Below are 16,704 nucleotides of genomic sequence, written 5' to 3' on the forward strand. Positions count from 1 at the left end.
AAGAGACTGGAGAAGACGGGGCAGAACTTAGCCTGACGATAATGAGCTGGTTCTCTTCCCTCTGCAAACATGTCAGCATTCACTGCAGATGGGCGCCTGCATGCAGTTTTACTCCAAGGACAATCAGAGGGGCCATTTGCCATGCAAACTGCCCTTTTCATCTTTAAGTTAAAAGGTTTTTGCTTCTGGACAGACCTGCGAGTCAGAGTAGCCTCGAGGCTCTCCGCTCTGAGGATCAGCCCTGGGGAGGGTTCTCTTCCCGGGTTCATTCCCTCCTGAAGTGCTTTTGGACACTGGGACAGTTCACTGGGGTGTGCATCTGTGGACAGCTCAGACACTCGTGTGTCTGGCTCCACTGCACATTACAGCTTCCCTAGTCTGCCCAGCCTCCTCTCTCCACGAGCCAAGCATCATAACCATTTAAGAACATCAGTTCTGATAAAATTTTGAAAAACATAGCCACGATCTATGTGCAGCTTTAAAATCCAGATTATGGGCTGGTGAAGTGGCTCAGTGAGCAGGTCAGGAGCCTGCTGTACAAGCAGAAGGGCCTGAGTTCCATCCCTAGAGATGGCGGTAAAGTGCCACACACAGCTGGGCAGTGATGGTGCACACCTTTGATCCCAGGACTCGGGGGGGGGGGGGGCAGAGGCAGGTGGATCTCTGTGAGTTCGAGGCCAGACTGGTCTACAGAGTGAGTTCCAGGACATTCAGAGCTGTTACATAGAGAAACCCTGTCTGGTGGTAGTGGGAGGGGAGCCCCCCCCCCCCAGCATACAAGGTGGTGTGCACTTATAATCCCAGTGCTGGAAGAGCAGAGACCGGAGGGCCCTGGGGCTTACTGGCCAGCCAGACTGCCCTGCTTGGTGAACTCTAAGAGACCTTGTCTCAGAAAACAAATTGGGGGCTGGAGAGGTGGCTCGGGAGTTAGAAACACTTGCCGCTCCTGCAGAGGAACCTGGTTTAGTTCTCAGCAGCCATATGACGGCTCACAGCTGCCTTTAACTCCTGACCTAGGGGATCTAACACCCTCTTCCTGCTTCCAAGGGCACCAGAACTACATGTGCTGCCCATATATATGTGGAGGCCAACGCTCATGTGAATAAAAATAATAAATACGTCTTTTCTTTTAAAACTGTACATGCTGCTTGAGAAATGATAGCCAAGGGCATCCTCTGGTGTACACACACACACACACACACACACACACACACACACACACACACGCACTTGCACATAGATGCATGTATAGCTACAAAACCCTGAGTGTATTATGTGTACACACACATACACAACCAGAGTAAATGTAACAAGGATCCACTTTAGTTTGAAGCTAAAATCTATCCATAGGCCTGGAGGGTGAAGAAAGTCCAACCAGTGATGGGTATTGTTAGGTGATAAAGCTTATAGGTAACTTACAAGTTTTACACTGAGGACATGTATCTGTTGTAACAGGAACAGCAATGACAGCATTTATAATTTGGGGAAAGAAAAACTTCTTTTTTGGCAAAAATCGATGTGGCCTGAGCCCTGAAAGGTAGAGAGGAGAGAGGTAGTTATGATCTTGAGAAGTTCACACGCCTGGGACCCGGTGACTAGCTGGCTATGAAGGCTGAGGAGCCAGCCCAGGCTGGCTCTCGGGGTTATGGCTTTGGCAATGGGTAGTGCGAGTGTAACTCATAATTCTCAGAGGTGTTTAAAAGATTTACCAGGAGAAAAATAGGCCTTGGAAATTTGTACGATTGAAAGCAGAGTCGGTTTCACTTACTAAGAATTTTTAATTCATTTTTAAAGAAGACAGAAGGGGCTGGGTGTCGCTCCTTTGGTAGAGTGCTTGAGTAGCATGCATGAAGTCCTGGGTTCCATCCCCAACACAGCACAGATTGGGCATGGTGGTATACTCCCATCATCCCAGCACTCTGGAGGTGGAGGCAGGAGCATCAGAAGTTCAGGTCATCTTCAGCTACATAGTGAGTTCATGGCCAGTCTGGGCTACATGAGACCATGTCTCAAAACGCAAAAAGTGGATTGTAGTCACAAACACACATGATGAAACCACAGTGATGTGGTCTATCCATGCACAGTCATGTCTAATGTACATATGCGTATATCTTCCCGTGTGTGCTCTAGACTGTGGTAGAACCTGACTGTGCTCTGAAAGCATGGTTCACTGCCATTGTTTGCAGGGCACAGGTACAGGTAGACTGTAACGCTGTCTGTTACAATTCTAGCTCTGAATCCCAGGTCTGCTCCTCCTGGCCTGTAGACTGCCAAGGTCTCCCTGTGGCCTCATCTGTGACAGAGTTGGGTGGTGATAAAATGAAAGAGTTGCTGTCACATGCTCTGGTCGTTTTTTCTTCCTTTCGTGACAAATACCTGACCAAAACAAGTTAAGGGAGGAGGGCTTTGTTCTGGGTTCAGTGTGTGTGTGTTCTGGTGTGTGTGTATGTGTGTTCTGGTGTGTGTATCCTGGGGTTTACAGTCCATCAAGACGGGGAAGGCATGGCAGCAGGAGCCCAAGGCAGCCCCTCACACAGCATCCAGTCAGGAAGCAGAGAGATGGATATTGGTGCTCAGCTCACTTTCTCCTTTTTATTCAGTCCAGGACCCTAGCCCATAGGATGGCACCACCCACATTTAGGGAGGGTCTTCCCTCCTCACCTTCCCCAATCTAGAAACCCCGTCACAGACTTGCCCGGAGGCTGGTCTCGTAGGTGGCCGGAGCTCCCGACATGGCAGTGTTTGCCATCACACATGCTTGGGACCGAACTTGGAAAGTAGAGAGAACTCAGATGTCAGGATGGTGTTTGTAGCGATCGCATTTGTTTCTCTCCTGGGATGGACTGATTACAGAAAGTGCAGCATTCCTGGAGTCTCCTTTATAGTGGGATTTCATTGATTTACCCTGGAATCAAATATCCACCCTCATGCCCTCTGACCACAGCTCATGTCTGTTCTCATCATAGGCAAAGCAAGAGAAACCTTGGGTTGAGTTTAGAACTGGACGAAGTTATTTAAAATATGTGTGTGTGTGTGTGTGTGTGTGTGTGTGTGTGTGTGTGTGTGTGTGTGTGTGTGTACATGTGTGATTGGGGGGGGGTGTGCAGGTGCCAGCGGAGGCCAGAGGCATAGAATCCTCCTTGGAGCTGGAGTTTCAGGGGTTGTGAGCTGCCAGACATGGGAGGTGGGAACTGAACTTGGGTCCTCCGGAAGAGCAGCAAGTGCTCTTAACCATGGAGCCTTTTCTCTAGATGACAAAAGGTCGTTTTGGTAGCATCAGGCAGGCCTCTGGCTTTGGATTCCTCCTGGGCAAAGTGAAGAATTCTTTTGTTGAGAAAGGGGTTCTTTCCATAGATGTCTGGATGCACACAGCTGCTGGGCACCTCCTTGTAGTCGGCCACAGGGGACTGAGGGGGGAGAGGAGGTCTTGTGTCCTCCTGTTGAGGAAACCCAGGGGGTCTGGTGACAAGTTGTGTTACCTAGACCAGAGGCATGGCCTGTGTCCTGGCAGAGTGTCTGTAAGTGTGTGAGGTTCTCAGCCCCCAGCATATGAGTGCTGCTTCTCTCACGATGAGGCTGGGAGTTGAGACTTAGAATGTGGACAGAATTTCAGGAGGAAACCTCTATATGTAATGTGTTTCTTCACATAGTCTCAAAGTTGATTTAGTACCAAACTACAGTCACACCACAGCCCAGTAAGAATAGGTGGGGGTGTGGCTCAGTGGGTATGCCTGCCCAGCAGGTCGGACTCTCTGAAGTCCATCCCCAGCACCCCATTTAACAGTTGTGGTGGCGAGTGCCTCTAATCCTGGCATTGGGGGAGGTGGAGGCCTGAGGAGCAGGAGTTCAAGGTCACCCTTGACTACATAGTGAGTTTGAGGCCAGCCTGGGCTATGTGAGACCCTGCCTCAAAGAAAAAGAATAAACTCTTCTTCCTCTTCGTCTCACCATTCATGCTTATTATAAGCTAAGAGAATCTTTGACACAAAGAAATTACACACGTCTTTTTTTTTCTTCTTGATTGAAATTTTTTAATCATCTTTTTACTACATTTTAGATAATAAGGCATATAATAAGACCCACTAAATACTTGAAATAGTCATTTTTTATAAGCGCCCATATGGGGACCTAGACAAACTGAATCACAGGAACAAATATCTCAAGAATGGAATGCTAGTCACTACCAACAGTGTCCTGAAAATAAAAACTAAAAACTGTCGTCTTGAAGTCTAGCGCCCCGGGTTCCAATCTTGGCCTTTGAGAATAACAGAATAATTCAGGACACTTTGAATGCAGAGGCTGTCCCCCAGCCCCCTGTTCTTTCCAGATTTAGTGCCCCCCCCCACCCCACCCCGGCGCCCCTCAAAAAGGAGGGGAAAGAAAACCAGCAGCAGGCAGCCGCCGCTTTGTCTCTTGTGGGCCATAGAATTTATTCAGTGATTTACTCCTCGGCTAACTGTAGCCATGGCCCTTGCCTCTGGGCACTTGTTCAAAAACAGAGAAATGAAAGGGCAGATTGGCTTGGCCGAGCCAACTCCCAGCCACTGCCCTGTTCTCTCCTGCTGTCACCACCATTAGACACGGGCCCCGGGGACTGGCTGATGACACAGTGGTTTGTGCGGCCTGCGCGTCTCCACGGAGCGCCTTCACACCAGCCCTCCTCTTCCTCTTCCTCCTCCCCTCAGAAAGATGAGACGAGAGCTGGGGTGTCTCGTTCCCAGCAGGCCGTCTCTCAGGGTAGAAAAGGTTTCTGGAGGCTGGGAAGTGGCCCACTGGGGGGGGGGGTAAAGTGCCTCCTTGGCACCCACATAAAAATGCTGGGTATGGCAGCCCTCACTCCTGGACCCAGCCCTGGGGAGGTGGGGACAGGTGGGTCCCTGGAGCTCCTGGGCCAGCCAGTCTACCTGAAGCAGTGAACTCGGGTTGACTGAAAGACGCTGTCGAAGGTGGAGGGACTGAAGAGATGATTCAGTGGTTAGAAGCTCACACTGCTCTGTGATTTCCAACACAACGGGCAACTCACGACCTCCTGGAACCCCATTTCTGGGGATCCCACGCCCTCTTCTGGCCTCATGCAGGCACAGGTCTATACACATAAATAAATGTTGAAAAAAAGAATAAGGTGGAAATTGATTGAACAAGACCACCCGAACTCTGGCTTCCACGTGTGTGTAGTCAAGTCACACTTGTGTGTGCATGCCCGTCCCCCACACAGAACTTCTGAACTGACTTTGTGTCTGGCAAAGCATCCCTTGACTCTTCAAAACCCAGAGCAAAGCAAAGGAGACGACCTGCCCTAACATGAGGCACCCAAAGGTGAATGGACATGGCTGAAGCGGCAGTGTGGGGCTTATACCGAATGGCCAGTCTCAACTACTGGGGTGTTTGGTTTTGTGTTCTTTATAGCTGCTTTATTTGAGTCAGACTAAACAACAGTTGCTTCATTTCATGTCAGCCATGAGTGTGGCCTTCGCTGAGACATCTCCCGACAAGCAGAACTGTATCTGAACAAGATGGGAGGTGGAGTTGATGAGGGTCCTATTTAATCAAGGGAGAATTGTCTTCTGGTCAGACACCGCCTCCTGGTAACACATACTTGATAATCGTACAGGGCTGAGGTGGCCCCAGTCGATAGAATGATAGCCACAGGAGAACCTGAGTTCCAGTCCCAGAACTGACATGAAAAGCCAGGTGTAATGGCACACACATGAAACCACAGCCCTGGGGAGGCAGAAACAGGAAGCTCCCTAGGGCTCCCTGTCAGCCAGTCTCCCCAGTGAGTGAACCCCAAGTTCTAATAAGGGATCCTTCTCAAAAAAAAAAAGTAGATAGCACCTGAGGAATGACACCTGAGGTATCCTCTGACCTCTGCACATACATGCACACACGGGCATACATACATATACATATACATACACATACACACACACACACACACACACACTATTTCAAAACCTGTGGTCACTAGGTACTGATGTTCTTGGCATGGCTTCTGTGGTTTAGCTTCCTGCTTGGTGTGTCGTATTGAGGAGTTGTAGAGCCCATAGGTAGGGAGGACCAAAAGGAACCCCTTGTCTTCTTCCAGAATAGTCCACACTGTACATAGCGTGGCTTTGCAGGGGTTGGCTTTCAGAGGTCTATGCTCCAGAGACGCTTGCTTTTCGTGTACTCTTCAGTCTCACTGTCCAGTTTTGCCCCTAGTGGCAATCATGCCTGGCTGTTGGCTGCAGTCATTTAAGGAGACCTCTTCTCAGAAAGGCAGTATGTGTGGGACTGGAGAGATGTCTCAGTGGATGAGAGCACTGGCTGCTCTTCCAGAGGTCCTGAGTTCAGTTCCCAGCAACCACATGATGGCTCAGAACCATCTATAATGAGATCTGGTGCCCTCTTCTGGCGTGCAGGTGTACATGCAGACAGAACATTCATACATTAAAATTAATTAATTAAAAAAAAAACATGCGCTGTAAATAACATTTAAAAAAAATGAAATGCAGTGTGTGGCTGTTGTGCATGCAGACTTACCAAGCCAAGGCGGCTAGGATGTATGTCATCAAGCTATGAATTTTATGGTAACACCATAGTTTATGCAATCCACATTTGACCATGATACAGTAATGTAGTACATGACTGTACGTCCTGTGTGTGTGTAGGCCAGAGGTTGATGTTTAATATCTTCTTCAATCACTCCCATCTTAGTATTTGTCTGTCTGTCTATCTGTTTTGAGGCAAGGTCTCCCAGTGAACCTTGAGTTTACCCTTTTCTGCTGGACTGGCTGGCCATCGAGGCACTGGAGTCCACCTGACTCCCCACCAATGTTGGGATTATAGATGTGCACCACCACACTCAGCCTTTCTCTATATCATCTGTGATAGGTGTGCACCACCACACTCAGCCTTTCTCTGCATGCATCTGTGATAGGTGTGCACATCATACACAGCCTTTCTCTGCATGCATCTGTGGTAGAGCTCTGGTTCTCAGGCTTGCATGGCAAGTGCCTGCCCCCCTGAGCCACCTCAACCTGATCAAACTTGAGTTGCCAGGCTTAGCTACAGCCCTCCACAGTCTCTCTCTGAACCTGGAACTCACAGATTGGGCTGTGCTGGCATTTCCTACTCAGCCATCTCCCCAGCCCCTGTACCTCTGTTATCAGGGAATAATCCACAGTGGAGGTGAAACTGTGGATTATGCTGCTTCATTTTCGTTTACCCAGACTAGATGGTAAACCCAGCTGGAATCACGGTAGACGGAGCTCCTGGGTGAGGTATAACCAAGTGACGTGCAAGCGTGCCAGTGGGTTAGACAGCCTGGGTGGAGTCTGTGATGCCCCCACTGCCCTTTGCCTGCTAAATACTCACAGCCCTGTCTTTTGCTTTCCACATCAGCTCACACCCCAGACAACAGCTTTCTGGGCTTCGTGGTGGAGCAGCACCTGAACTCCAGCGACATCCACCACATTAACGAGATCAAAAGGCAGAACCAGTCCCTGGTGTATGGCAAAGTGGATAGTTTCTGGAAGGTGAGTCAGCCTGCCTGCGTGTCGAGCTCTCTGAAAGGAAGCTTGTGAGGTAATTTAATTTTGCTTTGATCTGGGGAGTAATCACATGCCCAGGGCTCATGTCCACTAGATGTAAACAGAAGTGTGCAGGGGTTCAGTTGCTCTAGGAGGCTGGCATTTTAACTGAGACGTGGGATGCTTGTCCCTCCTTACAGCAACGGTATGATACCCCAAACCTTTTACCTCTTTGCATGTTAGATGTGAGACGTGGACTAGGGAGATGGCTCAGAGGTAAAGTGCTCTTTGAACAAGCAGGAAGACCTGAGCTCAGATTCCTAGGGCCTCATAGAAAGTAGGGCATGGTATCACGTGCTTGCATCTCCAGCAGTGCTAGGTAGATGTAAAGACAGAGGGTCCCTAGGGCACACTGGTCAGCCAGTCTAGCTGAATCGGTACGTTCCAGGTTCAGTGAGAGACCCTGCTTCAAAAAATTCAGGGGGAGCGTAACTTAGAAGGTTACTGGATACCAGCCTCTTTATATACAACACATCAGCCTCAGGGAAGCTTTCAAATGTTGCCATTTTGAAAGACTTTTTGAAGGACAGACATCCCCATGACTTTTCAAACATGCTTCTTCCTTAAGGCCAATAAAACCCTTCTTGGAATAATCATAAGCTGTGATCTTATGCCTTGTGTCTCCCCCATGGAGAAAGTTAGAAACTGACTCTTGAGGGTATCAGAGACATGCCCAGCTAGGAGGTTCAGTAGCTTTTCTGAGCTGGTATTCAGAAAATGAAAGGTGTTGCCCACCCTTCAGGTCTGCAGCACTGACTATACATATTAAAGGAGCAAGGGATCTGGGAGGGGGTTTTCACATGCATTCATTTCTTTGTGCCTATGTGTGTGAGTGAACAATGGATGTACACATACAGAGGACAACTTGAAGGAGTCAGTTCCCTCCTACCATGTGAGTTCCAGGTTCTAGAGATCAAATTTGAGTTGCCAGCCTTAGTGGCAAGTATCTTCATGGACTAAGCCAATTTGTAGGTCCCCGTGGCTATGACGGACACTGGTTTATTCCAGATAATGATCTTTATTGTAGACAGCTAGATTCTGTACTATACAACATAATGATTCTCAACTAAGGACAGTGTCGCTGCCTCCCACCTCCTGTGGGCGATCTGGCAGTGTCTTCAGACAATTTTGATTGTCGTGTCTGGGTAGTAGAATTGGTATCCAACGACTGCAGGTGAGGAATATTCTATCATCCTATAGTGCATAGGAAGGCTCCCCAGCATGGTTACCTGACATACATTGGTAGTGATGCCAAGATTGAGGATCTCTGCACTCATAAAATAAAGTTATTCCAAGTCCAAAATACTTATGGTGCTGGGAGATGGGGGTAAAAGTCCACCTGTGACATCATGTGGCAGGTCTCAAACCCAGACCTATAGGAAATCACTCTTATCCTATGTGTATGCAGATAGTGTGTGTTATAAGTTGGATGTGAAATTAACCCCCATGGACTCATGTGTTGTGTCGATCCTGTTGGTAGTATTTTGGGAAAATTTGGAGCCTTTAGGAGGTGGCACCTCCCTGAAGGAAGTACGTCACGAGGGGAGGGCCTTGAGTACTTGTAGCCCTACCTACTTCCTGTTCACAATGTCTGCTTTCTGACAAGACACTACATAGCCTAAGTTGGTCTAGTAATATTTAGTATATAGACTAGGCTGGCCTCAAACTCTTAGCAATCCTCCTGCCTCTACCCCGCAATTGGCTAGGATTACAGATGTCGAGGTAAGGACCGCCTGAGAGCCACCATGAGCAGCCTTGTTTTGTATTTTGAAATATCTTTCTGTGTTACCCAGGCTGCCACGGGACTTTACATCCTCCTCCTGAAAGCCTTCCTGGTCCAGGGATTCAATGTGCGCACCACACACCCAGCTCTTGGCTTGTTTTTTCCCTGGACTCTTCAGTAGGGTGTAGCATGGCTCATGGGCTTACTAAATCAATAACATGTTACTGTTATTGATATCATTATTGGACCAGTTACGAATTGCCACAGTGAGAACCGGTTATGAGTGTGAGAATGGTGAAGCCTTTGAGCATCTGGTAAATACATCCAGCCTGCAGATACTCAGATGCCCATTTCTAAACTCTGTCAACAGTTGGTGACCCCTAGCCCATGCACTGAATCCAGCCCATTATCTGTATTTGTAAATAACATTTTATTGGAAAACAGCCAGGCCTCCTCTTTGACTGTGGATGCTTTTGTACTAGAGTTGAGTGATTGTGACAAAGACTGGCTGACCTACAGAGGCAATAGCTTCTCCTGCCTGGCCTCTTCTGGAGCACTTGGCTCACCTCTGAACTCCGTCATGTCCTCAGCAAGCCCAGTCTCTCCCAGGATGCATTTAGCCAGCCCCTCCATTTCTTTCTCTCTCTCTCTGTACATAGGTACGTAGGGAGTGCATGGGCGTGTGTGTGTGTGTGTGTGTGTGTGTGTGTGTGTGTGTGTGTGTGTGTGTGTGTGTGTGTGAAGGCCAGAAGACACCCCCAGCTGTCCTTCCTCAAGCATCCCACCTTGTTTTTCTTTTCGTTTCATTTATTTTCTTCCTCCCTCTCTCTCTTTTGGGTGTTTTGTTTGTTTTTGTTTCTCAAGTCTGGGTTTCTCTGTAGCCCTGGCTGTCCTGGAACTCCCTCTGTAGACCAGGCTGGCCTTGAACTCAGAGACAAAAGGCATATGCCACCACTGCCCAGCTCCACCTTGTTTTTTGTTGTTGTTGTTTTAAGGTAGAGTCTTTCACTGGCCTAGAACTCACCAATTCCACTAGGCTGGCTGGTCAGCAAGCCCAGAAATTTGACCGTCTCCACTTCTGCAGTAATGGTGTGTTTATAAGGGGGCCGCTGTGCCCAGCCTTTTCATGTATTCTGTGGGGTCAGACTCGGGTCCTCGTGCTTCTAAGGAAAATGCTTCACTGATGGAGCCATTTCTCTAGAACTCATTTTGGGGTTCTTCATTATGTTGGTGAATAACTTATTTTGTGGAGAAATGAAGCAGGACTTCCGTAACATTCAGCTCCGAATGGTTTCTGAAGAAAAAGCTCCGGGCACAAAGACTGGCATTAGGGCTGGCTCCATTTCTGGGCTTCGGTGAAATGACTAATGAAGGCATTGTTCTCATTTGGCTTCTGTTGCTGTAATGAAACACTGGCTAAAACCAACCTGAACGAGGAAAGGCTACAGTCCGTCACTCGGGGAGCCAAGGCAGAGCTGGATCAGAGACCATGGAGGCATGGCGCATCCTCGATAGCTCGCTTCCTCCGGCTTGCCCAGCTCCCTTTCTCACACAGCCCAGGTCTAGCTGCTGAAGGACAGTCCTGTCTACAGTGGGTCGAGTCCTCCTGCGTGATTGCAGTTTAGAAAACGCCTCACGGATGTGGCTACCAGGAAATGTGACTGGCGACAAATTATGTTCCTTCTTCCCAATTATATCTAGGTTTGTGTCGAGCTGGCTTTGGCCAGTGGGGGGATCTATATAGACAATTCAGTGGTAGATGCTCTGGGTTCAATTCCCAGCACAGGCTAGACTCTTTGTCCCGTGTCCAGCATTATGGCAGTTTGTGGACATGTTTTCACTTCTTGGATCCCTTCATAGCCGTGATTGAAGGTGGTACATGCTGTTGTCTGTTGCTCTTGGCCATCCTTAACCATGATGGAGCCACATGGCCAAGGTCCCTCAATCTGTTCAAATGGCGGAGCCAAGGTCCACACTCTGTCCTACCTCTCTTGACTCAAGTCCTTGTTGTCCCTTGCTTGATTGAGATTTGGTGGCTTCATGTACAAAACAGTGTTCCAAAGCTTGGGCAGACAGTCACCCTTGGTGACCTGAGTGTCCAGCAGGAGCCCAGGGCAAATATTAGCATAGCAGATAAGCCACGGCTCCTGGCCACTTGCCTCCCTGGTGGTCAAATTACAATTCTGCTGAATGAGTAACTCTCTGTAGGAGTCATTCAAACAAGTTTCTGCTCCGGATCCCAGGGCCTGGCTTGCTGTAGACCTAACCTGCCTGGCAACAAACAAAGAAAACCCACCTCACTTGATAGTGTAAAGCTTTATATCTGAACCTCTGAGGTTATATAGGTGAAATCACACACTTCAACTGCAACCAATAACATGCCCCGTCCCTTCAGGCCTAAGAAATGGGGCAGAGTAATGTCCATAAATAGACCATAACTCTAACACACACACACACACACACACACACACACACACACACACACACACACACACACAAACACACACACACTCCCTCTCTCTCTCTTTCTCTTTTTTAATCCATTCTCAATATCCTCGATATATAACAGCCAGGAGGATCTTCCTCAAATGTAGAATGGGGAGTTTAGGAGATGGTTCAGTTGTTAAAGTGCTTACCGCATAAGCAGAAAGCTCTGAGTTCAGATCCCAAGTGCTCTGTTAAAAGCTGTGCAAGGTCACACGCACCTGTCCCCCCAGCACTGGGGAGGCAGAGACAGCAGGATCCTGGAGCTCACTGCCAGCTAGTCTAGCCATTGGTGAGCTGCAGGTTCAGCCTCATGTAGCCCAGGCTGGTTTCCAATGTTCTGTGTAGCCAAGGATGGCCTTGAACATCTGATCCTCCTGCTTCCACTGCCTGAATGCTGGGATTACATTTCACTACCATACCTGATATATGCAGTACTGGGGCTCGAACCCATGCAAGCATGTACTCTGCCACCTGAGCCACAGCCTCATGCTAAGATGTACAGTTATTAACTGTTCTTTGGAACGCTACAGTACAGTCACTATGAGCTATCCAAGGACAGCCATACCGTGTTTAGCCCACCCTACCAGAGACACTCTGGCATTCTGTGGTGATGATTCCAATATTTCAAAACAGTGGAAACGTAGCTTTAAACAGCCAGAAATAAGTCTGGAAAGTCTATAGTCTAGGTGACCTCTGAGTCTGAGATAGAGTCCCATCCAAAGAACTATGTAATTATCTGGCTTTTGCTAATTGGGTTGACTCTGGCTTCATTGAAATGCAGGCAGAATTGGAAATGGGAGTCATTTGGAGAAGTTCCATTTGATTTCATAGTAGGGATTAGCTGCTTTTAATGCATGGTTTTAATGAACCACCAAAGACCATTATAATTAGAGAATAGACTGAAATACTTGAAATAAACCCTTTTTTGTAGGGAGGCTAAATCTGTGACCATACTGCCTTCTCACCAGATGACAGAGATAAATGAGGTAATCCATAGCCACCTTATGTCAAGCCAAGCACATATACTGAGATAACATGTTGTTGAGTCTGTTGAAGTCCAATATGATCATAGCTACTTTTTAAAAGGATTTATTTGGTTGTTTTTCTTTTTTTACTTTTTAAATTATATGTAAGTGCATGTGTTTATGTGTGGGTGTGTGCACATGAAGAACCAGGTGCCCCTAGAAGCCAGAAGAGGGTTTTGGATCCCCTAGCGCTCCAGTTACAGGTGGCTATGAACCACCCAATATGGGTATGCAGGCTAGTTTATGTCAGCCTGACACACAGTTAGCTGAAAGGAGGGAACCTCAATTGAGAAAATGCATCCATAAGATCTGGCTGTAGGGCATTTTCTTAATTAGTGATTGGTGAAGGAGGCCCAGCCCATTATAGGTGGGTCATCCCTGGGCTGGTGGTCCTTGGCTCTATAAGAAAGGAGGTTGAGCAAGCCATGAGGAGGAACAAGCCAGTAAGCAGCACCCTTCATGGCCTCTGCATCAGCTCCTGCCTCCAGGTTCCTGCCCTACTTGAGTTCCTACCTTGACTTCCTTTAATGATGGGCTATGAGCTGGAAGTGTTAGCCAAATCAACCCTTTCCTCCCCAACTTGCTTTTTTGGTCCTGGTGTTTCATCACAGCATTGGGTTCTGGGAACCTGACTCAGATCCTCTGCAAGAGCAATAAATGCACTTTGCCTCTGAGCCCCCTCTCCAGTCCCATCACAGCTCTTGATCCCAGTTCTAAACAAAAGAGCTTTATAAAATGAAGATCCCCTCTAGTTTCTCACACTTGGATACGCCAATTGCAAGAAGGTGGTCATGGTCCTTCAGCCTCTAGGCTTACCAGAAGCATGTTGGAATTCAAGGAGATGGTAGAGGAAGAAATCCTTTTGAGGACAGCCATTTATCAGGCTGAGGTCATTGGTGTTCCTTCTGTACCTGGCATGTAGAAAAGTATGGTCATATGGTAGAGCCTTCTCCTCTAACTCAAATAATAACTTGTAGTAACTGGGAAGAGACTGATAGAGATAAGAAGCAAAAGGAAGCATCAGGAATGGTAGTTGATTGGATAAAGGTGCTTGCTGCCAAGCCCACATGTCTGATCCTGGAACTCACGTGGGAGAAGGAGAGACCAACTACCACAACTTGTCTTCTGACCTCTGCACACACACCGTGGCATCCCGGCCCTCCAAATAAATAAACAAATGGATAAAAATAAATGAATCCCTTTGAACTGGGACGATAACCCAGTCAGTAAGGGCTTTCTCTACAAACAAGAGAACTGAAGTTTGGTCTGCAGACAAATATAAACACAAGTCGAGTGTGCAGCACCTTTGTGATGCCCGCATTGTGAAGGCAGAGACAGGTAGACCTCGGCCTACTTGGAGAGTTTTAGGCCAGTGAGAGACTGTGTCTCAAAAATACAAGGTGGATAGGATCTGAGGAGCAGCACCTGAGGCTGCTCTGGCCTCCACATGGATGTGCACACACTTTTAGACACAAGTGCACACGCCCTACAACCCAGAGACAGCAAGGCTTACAGTCCAGGGCCCTTAAAGGGTCTTACAAACAAAACAGCACTGATTGTAACCCAGCCTGGGCCACATCCCCCACCGGCACCTGGGCATTTGCTGTGTGTACAGGGTAAGGACCATCGAGGATCAGGCAAGCTTTTCTCTCTCGTTTTCCTGATCATCTATTCAGCTTCTGCAAGCTTTCTGCTTCCATTTTAAAGAGCTTGTCTGTTGGCAGAAGAACACATTCTCCCTGGTGAATCCGTCTGTCAGTCTGGAGATGCCGACCTTGGACAGTCTCTGGCAGCAGCAGGAGGCCTGGGCAGGAAAGCAGACTTGACTATGCTCTTAGCTGTCTGGCCTTCGCTGTTACTTGTCTTCTGGTCTCACTTTCCTCTTCTGTAAAATGATACAGCGAACTGCCTGCCTAGTTTCTCCCATCCCCAGAGTCTGTGATGCTATAATCCAGACTCTTGCTTGGCCTAGTCTAGTTCAAAATCAAAGGCAAGGAGGAAGTAGCCTTCCAGACAACCTTGTAGGCATCAGAAATAGGGTAGAGCCAGACAGGAGCCTGGGGGAGGGGCAGAGGGAAGGGAAGTGTGGCAGACCACACACAGAGTCCACACAGCATCCATGAACATAGAAGATTTAAGGGTTCACGTGTGTCAGCAGTCTGGGTCTGCCAAGAGTCAATTATGGGCCTCCATGTCAAGGCTTACCATATAGGATAAAGGGGCTGTTTCCCCCCTATTGGAGATAACTAAGCACAGTGCACCTCCGTGTGAACATTCAAGGTATTGGTCCCCTGCCTTTCTGTACTAGTGTGCCCACCTGGAGACAGTGGGATGCCATCGCTTAATGGAGCCAGTTATTTCAGCTCCCTGTGTCTCTGAGTCCTTTTTGAAAAGAGTGGAAACAATAATGTGTTCCTTAGGGTTTGAATGAAGAGTGCATGACTTAAGCATGTGTACTCAAGCTTCAGTTAACCATGGGAAGACAGTCTGAGAATGCATTGATAGGTGGCTTCATCGTTGTGCAGACTGCATGGAGTGCTTAAACGAAAATGCATGCATATATGAGGCCTCCACAAAGAGCCTGAATGACAGAAATGCATGTTGTTGTGTAAATCCGTTATAGCAATGTCTTCTCTTCACTGATGTCTGTTAGATTTTCCAACTACTAATATTGAGGATACAGCTCGATGTTGATAGGGCATTCACTTAGGACACACAAAGCCATGGATTTGATTTCCAGTACCATGTAACCGGGCATGATGGTGCATGCCTGTAATACCAGCATTATAATACCAGGGATGTGGAAGCTGAAGGGTTGTAAATTCAAGGTCATCCTCAGCTACATTCAGAGTTCAAGTCTAGCCTGAGCTACAGGAAACTGTCTCAAATCAATCAATCTCTAGGAGTGAATTAAATTAAAGCACTTTTGATCTGAAGGAATAAGATGTGGAGAGACTCGGGAACCTGTCATTTGTAGATGGATTGAAACTGGTTTGTTGGCCAAGGCAAACCGAGTTAACCAAGGTTGGGGTTGGTGAGGAAGGGACCTGGCAGAGACAGACAGTAAGGGATCAAGCTAAAAGGGGATAGAAGAAGAGTTAGAGTTTCCAGGAACACCAGAGGCAGCTGAACTGAGCTGAGAGAGCCACATGGGAAGCCATCAAGCCCTCACCGCTGTGGCTGCCTCACATGGGCTAAGGGTCTGAGAGGTGTCTCTAGTGCCAGAGAATTTGGGCTCTCTGGCTGTATGGTCCCTGGCGTCCCTCAGATTGTCTTTGCAGAATGTGGGTGGCAGAGAGATCAGGGAGGGTAGAGGGGGACCCAGACGGGCAGAGTCAAGGAAATCTGTTGTCCACATTGTCCTTTTCACGAAACTGTGTGCCCAAAGCACATCCTTCACCCTGCAGAGGCTGAATCCCACTCCCAGGCGCTTACATTTAGCCAGCCTGATATTTTTTAAATTAGAAAATATGCCAGTGGAGGGCTGGGGGCTGGCTGGCTCTCTCAGGAAAGTATTTGGTGTGCAAAGCATGAAGACCTGAATTTGATTCCCAGAATTTGTGTAAGAAGTGGGGTGTGGGCATGGGGCGTGTGCTTGTACTCCCAGCCCTGCGGGGGGAAAGAGACAGTAGGATCTTTGGGGCTCGCTAGCTAGCCAGTCTGTCCCCCAAAACACTAAGTCTCAGATCCCAGTGAGAGAGCCTGTCCCTGAAAAAAAATAACAATAATAATAATAATATGACTCAAACAGCAAAACCAAAAGACAGGATTATGGGAAAGGGACTTGTAAGGAGGAAGAAGGGTCAACAGATTGGAGGGACATAAAGGATGGTGAGGGATGAGAATAATCAGAATGTATTCTATACATGTAATCAACGAACTAATTTAACAAAGCTTA

The 16,704-nt window shown here is 47.9% G+C and overlaps 1 protein-coding gene across 9 annotated transcripts in view; it reads left to right on the forward strand.

Moving 5' to 3' along the window:
* The window catches only part of Mgat5 (alpha-1,6-mannosylglycoprotein 6-beta-N-acetylglucosaminyltransferase), a 292,499-nt gene that overhangs the window by 202,502 nt on the left and 73,293 nt on the right, over positions 1 to 16,704 (forward strand). For all 9 annotated transcript variants that reach the window (XM_042258034.2, XM_006994301.4, XM_015987778.3 and 6 more), the window contains one exon: positions 7,384 to 7,517. In XM_042258034.2, coding sequence (XP_042113968.1) covers positions 7,384 to 7,517 — 134 coding nt within the window. The remainder of the gene's footprint in view (positions 1 to 7,383; positions 7,518 to 16,704) is intronic.

This window comes from Peromyscus maniculatus, chromosome 11 (assembly GCF_049852395.1).
Source record: "Peromyscus maniculatus bairdii isolate BWxNUB_F1_BW_parent chromosome 11, HU_Pman_BW_mat_3.1, whole genome shotgun sequence".
NCBI lineage: Eukaryota > Metazoa > Chordata > Mammalia > Rodentia > Cricetidae > Peromyscus > Peromyscus maniculatus.